The sequence below is a fragment of the Bactrocera neohumeralis genome, unplaced genomic scaffold, assembly GCF_024586455.1.
Source record: "Bactrocera neohumeralis isolate Rockhampton unplaced genomic scaffold, APGP_CSIRO_Bneo_wtdbg2-racon-allhic-juicebox.fasta_v2 ctg7849, whole genome shotgun sequence".
NCBI classification, from domain to species: Eukaryota; Metazoa; Arthropoda; class Insecta; order Diptera; family Tephritidae; genus Bactrocera; species Bactrocera neohumeralis.
The window spans coordinates 1-8572 of record NW_026094606.1 but is presented as its reverse complement, the minus strand read 5'-3'; the positions used below and the strand labels follow the sequence as shown (position 1 = coordinate 8572).

Below are 8572 nucleotides of genomic sequence, written 5' to 3'. Positions count from 1 at the left end.
ACGTACATTTTTTATTTATGAACTGTTTTACTTATAATGTAATTGAGATATAAACATGATATGTAATTTTTATTGTATACATTGAATGATATATATGAAAACACATAATACATATGTGCACAATCATCATCAATTCATTTAATAATTAAAATTATTTTAATGTTCTTGCTAAAAATCCATTTTTGATCGATATGTTAAACATTTTTGTAGCCCTGAAAAGGGCTTATTTTATTTCTTATTTGCCACATAGTTTTTTTTCTTTTACCTGGGCTTTACTTTTTAGATGGCGCTTTCTTGGCGACTGGCTTTTTATTGACCGCGGCTTTCTTGGTTTTAACACTAGGTGTTTTTGCTTTTAACGCCTTTGCTTTATTTGGAGTCGATTTAGCTTTAGCTGGTTTGGCTTTAACAGATCCAGTCTTTTGTGCATCCTTCGCTTTAGCCTTTTCACTTTTTTTCTTCTCTGCTGTTTTCTTGCTAGCAACAGTTTTCTTCACTTTTTTCGCCACTTGCTTTCTTACCGCCAACTGCTGCCTTCTTCTTTGACGCCACACCATCTGCCGATTTCTTTTTGGGCTTCTTCTCAATGGATTTCACCGCTTTTGACTTCGATTTACCTTCACCAGATTTACTTGATTTATTGGCAGCCACTGATAATTTAAAAGAACCAGATGCACCCTTTCCTTTAGTTTGAATTAATTTACCACTAGTAACAGCAGATTTCAAATAACGCTTGATAAATGGTGCTAATTTTTGAGCATCACATTTGTATGTAGCACTGATGTACTTTTTAATAGCTAAAAGTGATGAGCCACCACGTTCTTTTAAATTCTTAATTGATGCATCAACCATTTGTTGAGTTTTAACATTCGTAACAGCAATTGCTTCAGACATTTTCACTTTTATAAACTTTTATTTTGTATTTATTAAATACACACTTTACGCACTAATTTATAGATGAAGTAATACCTTTAAATTGCTATACCTTCTTAAATTGAGAAGCGAGGTGAAAAGATGAGTAACAAAATTGAACGATCCAGTGCAATTTAACATCTCCAACGGACAAACTTTTTAAGTTTATTTAATTTACTAAAAATCAAATATTTAATTTAAGAAACCATTTTATACGCAGTTTGATAGCCTAAATGTGTTGCTTTAATATTTTAATGCTCATATTTCTTTACGGTATATATTTTTCATTTAAAATGAAATTTTGTCCAAACTTTGCTCTATAAAAGTCAAAATTTCCCTCTTTAAATTTAATTTTCTCAATTATTTTTAAATCAAACCTTAAAATTATTTTACAAATTTAAAATAATTTATATTAGCAATGATCTAAAGAAGTAATAAGATGTTTTCATTAAGAAATAAATATAAATAAAAAATAAAAAAATAACGTGAGGTTATTGTTAGGGCCCTTGTGTTGTTATTCATTAACTATCAAGAGTATATACATGAAAAAGTCACATTTCAATTTAAATGAAGTAAAATAATAGTATGAAAACAAAAAGCGGTTTTATGCGATCAATTCACAATTTGCTAATATATTGTCGGATAAATTTCTACTCAAATCCTATATTAGTAATAATTTTATACTAAACTTACTTACCATACATATGTATATGTATACATCCATACATACATAGGTCCGTAGACAATGTAATTTTTATATTTACTCATATTCCGTTCCAACATACTTCCTCATAAATAATATGAATGCAATATACATATATACATATGTATTTGGATATTTGATAAATAATATTAAATTGGAATGAATGCTAACTACAGGCAAATTAAGAATTGTGACAAAATTACTTTTAGATATGTATTTATTATTTTTCGGTTAATTTATCATTATTTTGAATCTTCGTTTAATTGTATATCGTGGTCCTGAAAAGGACCGTTTTGTTTTTTTTTTATATTTGATAGGAAAATTGTTTAACCGCCGAATCCATACAAGGTACGTCCTTGTCTCTTCAAAGCATATACAACATCCATTGCTGTAACTGTCTTCCTTTTAGCGTGTTCAGTATAGGTAACTGCATCACGGATAACATTCTCTAAAAATACTTTTAAGACTCCACGAGTTTCTTCATATATCAAACCAGATATACGTTTTACACCTCCACGACGAGCCAAACGCCGAATAGCAGGCTTAGTGATTCCCTGGATGTTATCACGTAAAACTTTACGATGACGCTTAGCACCACCTTTACCCAAGCCTTTTCCACCTTTGCCGCGACCAGTCATTTTTAACTTTTACACTTTTAACACTTTAACACTTTTACTAGCCGAACACTGCACGCTCTATAGATTTCTGGAGAACTAAGTTATTGCACGTGTATTTATACAAAAGTCAACAACTAACATTGTGACTTACCTATATACAGAAAATTTCATCTCTTTCTAACACATGAATATAGTTAAGACTTCATCCACCCCGATAATATGAACTTTTGAAACGTTCTGAAGTATTTTATTACTTGTGCACAAATTATTAGTGTGTGGTAAAATATATTAGTGCAGTGACTTTTCAGTTAAGGTGAAAATTTAATAAGTGCAGTGAAAAAAAAATGGCTCGTACAAAACAAACAGCCCGTAAATCGACTGGTGGTAAAGCACCACGCAAGCAATTGGCAACCAAAGCAGCTCGTAAAAGTGCTCCGGCAACTGGTGGTGTAAAGAAACCTCATCGTTATCGCCCCGGTACAGTTGCATTACGAGAAATTCGTCGTTACCAAAAAAGTACTGAATTATTAATCCGAAAATTGCCATTCCAACGTTTGGTTCGAGAAATTGCTCAAGATTTCAAAACAGATTTACGTTTCCAAAGTTCTGCTGTTATGGCTCTACAGGAAGCAAGTGAAGCATATTTGGTTGGTCTGTTTGAGGATACAAATTTGTGCGCCATTCATGCAAAGCGTGTCACAATTATGCCAAAAGATATTCAATTGGCCAGACGTATTCGTGGAGAACGTGCTTAATTGATTTGAAGAAGATAAATATCCAAACGGTCCTTTTCAGGACCACAATTGCTCAACGAAAGATCAAAATTTTACATATAATGATAAAAATAAATACTTAAACGGTCCTTTTCAGGACCACAATTTCTCAGCAAAAGATTAAAACTTTAAATCTTATGATATACTATGTATATGCTGTAGATAGAAATTAATTTACAAATTAAATTCCGAATAGAATCCACGGAACCTGTACATGTATACCACCATCAAGTTTTTTTCGCTACGAGTATTATCTACCTACTGTATTATACCGTACGCTGTCTCTCCAGATGACTTTACTTATACATTCATGAGTATGAATCTAATATTTGTTGTTGTTGTTATATGTGTATCGTATGCAACCAGTTTTATATAACGAATCAAGTTTTATTACTAATACATATGTAGTTTTTTTTGAAAGTAATATCAACCTCTTTGAATATAAAAGTTTGTCGTCCTGAAAAGGACGGTTTTATTCTTTTTTTTAGATAATATGTCTCTCCGAGATAGAAATTTATGCTTTTTTCTCAGTCTTCTTTGGTAAAAGTACAGCTTGAATATTTGGCAAAACACCACCTTGAGCAATAGTGACTCCAGATAATAGTTTATTCAATTCTTCATCATTACGGATGGCCAATTGTAAATGTCTTGGAATAATTCTTGTCTTTTTGTTATCACGGGCAGCATTACCAGCCAATTCAAGAACTTCAGCTGCCAAATATTCCATAACAGCAGCTAAATATACGGGAGCACCAGCACCAACACGTTCAGCATAATTGCCTTTGCGCAACAAACGGTGTATACGACCGACAGGAAATTGAAGACCAGCACGATTTGAACGCGACTTTGCCTTGCCCTTCACTTTACCACCTTTACCACGTCCAGACATTTTTAAATATAATTTAGTTAACACACGAAAAGGAAATATGAATCACTACAAGCTTGCACAATGTACACTGCACAATTCACTCACTTTATATAAATTCCTCCAACATACTAACGACAAGAAGAAGAAGCGCAAGAGGAAGGAAAGTTATGCTATTTACATTTATAAAGTGTTGAAGCAAGTACATCCTGATACTGGTATTTCATCAAAAGCCATGAGTATCATGAACAGTTTTGTAAATGATATTTTTGAGCGTATCGCTGCCGAAGCATCGCGTTTAGCTCATTACAATAAACGTTCAACTATCACTAGTCGCGAAATCCAAACTGCTGTACGTTTACTTTTGCCTGGTGAATTAGCCAAACATGCTGTGAGCGAAGGTACCAAAGCTGTCACTAAATACACAAGTTCCAAGTAATTTGTTCAAATGATTAAAAAAAAAATAGCAAAAAGGCCCTTTTCAGGGCCACAACATATAAATTAACAAAGAGATGATTTATGAGTATACAAACACAGTATATGTACTAGTAGATTTGGCCATGCGTTACTGTGGCACTGGTAATACTATCAGAATAAACTATTCAATATAGAGTAAGCGTGGGCAATATGGTACACATGTTTTTTTTTGCAAATCTATTCATAGGGTAATCTTAAATGCCAAATTAAATTCCAAAAGAAAATAAAATAAAATATTGTCACCCTTTGTAAACGTACATTTTTTATTTATGAACTGTTTTACTTATAATGTAATTGAGATATAAACATGATATGTAATTTTTATTGTATACATTGAATGATATATATGAAAACACATAATACATATGTGCACAATCATCATCAATTCATTTAATAATTAAAATTATTTTAATGTTCTTGCTAAAAATCCATTTTTGATCGATATGTTAAACATTTTTGTAGCCCTGAAAAGGGCTTATTTTATTTCTTATTTGCCACATAGTTTTTTTCCTTTTACCTGGGCTTTACTTTTTAGATGGCGCTTTCTTGGCGACTGGCTTTTTATTGACCGCTTTCTTGGTTTTAACACTAGGTGTTTTTGCTTTTAACGCCTTTGCTTTATTTGGAGTCGATTTAGCTTTAGCTGGTTTGGCTTTAACAGATCCAGTCTTTTTTGCATCCTTCGCTTTAGCCTTTTCACTTTTTTTCTTCTCTGCTGTTTTCTTGCTAGCAACAGTTTTCTTCACTTTTTTCAGCGACTGAAGGCTTTTTTGGATTTTATCTTCTTCAAATCAATTAAGCACGTTCTCCACGAATACGTCTGGCCAATTGAATATCTTTTGGCATAATTGTGACACGCTTTGCATGAATGGCGCACAAATTTGTATCCTCAAACAGACCAACCAAATATGCTTATCTTGAGCAATTTCTCGAACCAAACGTTGGAATGGCAATTTTCGGATTAATAATTCAGTACTTTTTTGGTAACGACGAATTTCTCGTAATGCAACTGTACCGGGGCGATAACGATGAGGTTTCTTTACACCACCAGTTGCCGGAGCACTTTTACGAGCTGCTTTGGTTGCCAATTGCTTGCGTGGTGCTTTACCACCAGTCGATTTACGGGCTGTTTGTTTTGTACGAGCCATTTTTTTTCACTGCACTTATTTAATTTTCACCTTAACTGAAAAGTCACTGCACTAATATATTTTACCACACACTAATAATTTGTGCACAAGTAATAAAATACTTCAGAACGTTTCAAAAGTTCATATTATCGGGGTGGATGAAGTCTTAACTATATTCATGTGTTAGAAAGAGATGAAATTTTCTGTATATAGGTAAGTCACAATGTTAGTTGTTGACTTTTGTATAAATACACGTGCAATAACTTAGTTCTCCAGAAATCTATAGAGCGTGCAGTGTTCGGCTAGTAAAAGTGTTAAAGTGTTAAAAGTGTAAAAGTTAAAAATGACTGGTCGCGGCAAAGGTGGAAAAGGCTTGGGTAAAGGTGGTGCTAAGCGTCATCGTAAAGTTTTACGTGATAACATCCAGGGAATCACTAAGCCTGCTATTCGGCGTTTGGCTCGTCGTGGAGGTGTAAAACGTATATCTGGTTTGATATATGAAGAAACTCGTGGAGTCTTAAAAGTATTTTTAGAGAATGTTATCCGTGATGCAGTTACCTATACTGAACACGCTAAAAGGAAGACAGTTACAGCAATGGATGTTGTATATGCTTTGAAGAGACAAGGACGTACCTTGTATGGATTCGGCGGTTAAACAATTTTCCTATCAAATATAAAAAAAAAACAAAACGGTCCTTTTCAGGACCACGATATACAATTAAACGAAGATTCAAAATAATGATAAATTAACCGAAAAATAATAAATACATATCTAAAAGTAATTTTGTCACAATTCTTAATTTGCCTGTAGTTAGCATTCATTCCAATTTAATATTATTTATCAAATATCCAAATACATATGTATATATGTATATTGCATTCATATTATTTATGAGGAAGTATGTTGGAACGGAATATGAGTAAATATAAAAATTACATTGTCTACGGACCTATGTATGTATGGATGTATACATATACATATGTATGGTAAGTAAGTTTAGTATAAAATTATTACTAATATAGGATTTGAGTAGAAATTTATCCGACAATATATTAGCAAATTGTGAATTGATCGCATAAAACCGCTTTTTGTTTTCCATACTATTATTTTACTTCATTTAAATTGAAATGTGACTTTTTCATGTATATACTCTTGATAGTTAATGAATAACAACACAAGGGCCCTAACAATAACCTCACGTTATTTTTTTATTTTTTATTTATATTTATTTCTTAATGAAAACATCTTATTACTTCTTTAGATCATTGCTAATATAAATTATTTTAAATTTGTAAAATAATTTTAAGGTTTGATTTAAAAATAATTGAGAAAATTAAATTTAAAGAGGGAAATTTTGACTTTTATAGAGCAAAGTTTGGACAAAATTTCATTTTAAATGAAAAATATATACCGTAAAGAAATATGAGCATTAAAATATTAAAGCAACACATTTAGGCTATCAAACTGCGTATAAAATGGTTTCTTAAATTAAATATTTGATTTTTAGTAAATTAAATAAACTTAAAAGTTTGTCCGTTGGAGATGTTAAATTGCACTGGATCGTTCAATTTTGTTACTCATCTTTTCACCTCGCTTCTCAATTTAAGAAGGTATAGCAATTTAAAGGTATTACTTCATCTATAAATTAGTGCGTAAAGTGTGTATTTAATAAATACAAAATAAAAGTTTATAAAAGTGAAAATGTCTGAAGCAATTGCTGTTACGAATGTTAATTCTCCGGTAGCCGGATCTTCTGCTATTTCTGAGAAAAAAGTTGCTGCTAAAAAAGCTGTTAAGCCAAAAAAGCCTTCAGTCGCTCCTACTCATCCACCAACTCAACAAATGGTTGATGCATCAATTAAGAATTTAAAAGAACGTGGTGGCTCATCACTTTTAGCTATTAAAAAGTACATCAGTGCTACATACAAATGTGATGCTCAAAAATTAGCACCATTTATCAAGCGTTATTTGAAATCTGCTGTTACTAGTGGTAAATTAATTCAAACTAAAGGAAAGGGTGCATCTGGTTCTTTTAAATTATCAGTGGCTGCCAATAAATCAAGTAAATCTGGTGAAGGTAAATCGGTAAATCGAAGTCAAAAGCGGTGAAATCCATTGAGAAGAAGCCCAAAAAGAAATCGGCAGATGGTGTGGCGTCAAAGAAGAAGGCAGCAGTTGGCGGTAAGAAAGCAAGTGGCGAAAAAAAAGTGAAGAAAACTGTTGCTAGCAAGAAAACAGCAGAGAAGAAAAAAGTGAAAAGGCTAAAGCGAAGGATGCAAAAAAGACTGGATCTGTTAAAGCCAAACCAGCTAAAGCTAAATCGACTCCAAATAAAGCAAAGGCGTTAAAAGCAAAAACACCTAGTGTTAAAACCAAGAAAGCCGCGGTCAATAAAAAGCCAGTCGCCAAGAAAGCGCCATCTAAAAAGTAAAGCCCAGGTAAAAGAAAAAAAACTATGTGGCAAATAAGAAATAAAATAAGCCCTTTTCAGGGCTACAAAAATGTTTAACATATCGATCAAAAATGGATTTTTAGCAAGAACATTAAAATAATTTTAATTATTAAATGAATTGATGATGATTGTGCACATATGTATGTATTATGTGTTTTCATATATATCATTCAATGTATACAATAAAAATTACATATCATGTTTATATCTCAATTACATTATAAGTAAAACAGTTCATAAATAAAAAATGTACGTTTACAAAGGGTGACAATTAGATATTTATTTTATTTTATTTTCTTTGGAATTTCACAGCTGCTGGCATAATTAAGATTACCCTATACTAAATAGATTTGCAAAAAAAAACATGTGTACCATATTGCCCACGCTTACTCTATATTGAATAGTTTATTATGATAGTATTACCAGTGCCACAGTAACGCATGGCCAAATCTACTAGTACATATACTGTGTTTGTATACTCATAAATCATCTCTTTGTTAATTTATATGTTGTGGCCCTGAAAAGGGCCTTTTTGCTATTTTTTTTTTAATCATTTGAACAAATTACTTGGAACTTGTGTATTTAGTGACAGCTTTGGTACCTTCGCTCACAGCATGTTTGGCTAATTCACCAGGCAAAAGTAAA

General features: G+C 32.1%; 6 protein-coding genes and 2 pseudogenes across 6 annotated transcripts; 4 read left to right on the top strand and 4 right to left on the bottom strand.

Annotated features, from left to right (window-relative positions):
* Positions 1-213: 213 nt before the first annotated feature.
* On the bottom strand, positions 214-894 carry LOC126767557 (histone H1-like; annotated as a pseudogene).
* A 999-nt stretch (positions 895-1893) lies between these two features.
* LOC126767564 (histone H4) lies at positions 1894-2326 on the bottom strand. The gene has a single exon (XM_050485027.1). It carries the CDS (start codon positions 2251-2253, stop codon positions 1942-1944), a length of 312 nt encoding a protein of 103 aa, XP_050340984.1. The 5' UTR covers positions 2254-2326; the 3' UTR covers positions 1894-1941.
* Positions 2327-2534: 208 nt separating this feature from the next.
* Positions 2535-3029, top strand: LOC126767559 (histone H3). Its single transcript, XM_050485023.1, has one exon. The coding sequence runs from the start codon at positions 2577-2579 to the stop codon at positions 2985-2987; it is 411 nt and encodes a 136-aa protein (XP_050340980.1). The 5' UTR covers positions 2535-2576; the 3' UTR covers positions 2988-3029.
* Positions 3030-3463: 434 nt separating this feature from the next.
* LOC126767561 (histone H2A) lies at positions 3464-3983 on the bottom strand. The gene has a single exon (XM_050485024.1). The coding sequence runs from the start codon at positions 3892-3894 to the stop codon at positions 3520-3522; it is 375 nt and encodes a 124-aa protein (XP_050340981.1). The 5' UTR covers positions 3895-3983; the 3' UTR covers positions 3464-3519.
* LOC126767556 (histone H2B-like) lies at positions 3932-4354 on the top strand. The gene has a single exon (XM_050485021.1). The coding sequence runs from the start codon at positions 3932-3934 to the stop codon at positions 4307-4309; it is 378 nt and encodes a 125-aa protein (XP_050340978.1). The 3' UTR covers positions 4310-4354.
* Positions 4355-5122: 768 nt separating this feature from the next.
* On the bottom strand, positions 5123-5563 carry LOC126767562 (histone H3, embryonic-like; annotated as a pseudogene).
* A 183-nt stretch (positions 5564-5746) lies between these two features.
* Positions 5747-6177, top strand: LOC126767563 (histone H4). The gene has a single exon (XM_050485025.1). It carries the CDS (start codon positions 5818-5820, stop codon positions 6127-6129), a length of 312 nt encoding a protein of 103 aa, XP_050340982.1. The 5' UTR covers positions 5747-5817; the 3' UTR covers positions 6130-6177.
* Positions 6178-7176: 999 nt separating this feature from the next.
* On the top strand, positions 7177-7552 carry LOC126767558 (histone H1-like; the record flags this gene model as incomplete). Its single annotated transcript, XM_050485022.1, has 1 exon — positions 7177-7552. A coding segment is annotated over exon 1 (376 nt), but the record flags the coding sequence as incomplete, so codon positions are not given.
* Between the last annotated feature and the right edge of the window lie 1020 nt (positions 7553-8572).

Excerpts from the sequence above, each read along its gene's own strand:
- LOC126767564 (XM_050485027.1), bottom strand. The coding sequence starts at position 2,253 with ATGACTGGTCGCGGCAAAGGTGGAAAAGGCTTGGGTAAAGGTGGTGCT.
- LOC126767559 (XM_050485023.1), top strand. The coding sequence starts at position 2,577 with ATGGCTCGTACAAAACAAACAGCCCGTAAATCGACTGGTGGTAAAGCA.
- LOC126767561 (XM_050485024.1), bottom strand. The coding sequence starts at position 3,894 with ATGTCTGGACGTGGTAAAGGTGGTAAAGTGAAGGGCAAGGCAAAGTCG.
- LOC126767556 (XM_050485021.1), top strand. The coding sequence starts at position 3,932 with ATGAATCACTACAAGCTTGCACAATGTACACTGCACAATTCACTCACT.
- LOC126767563 (XM_050485025.1), top strand. The coding sequence starts at position 5,818 with ATGACTGGTCGCGGCAAAGGTGGAAAAGGCTTGGGTAAAGGTGGTGCT.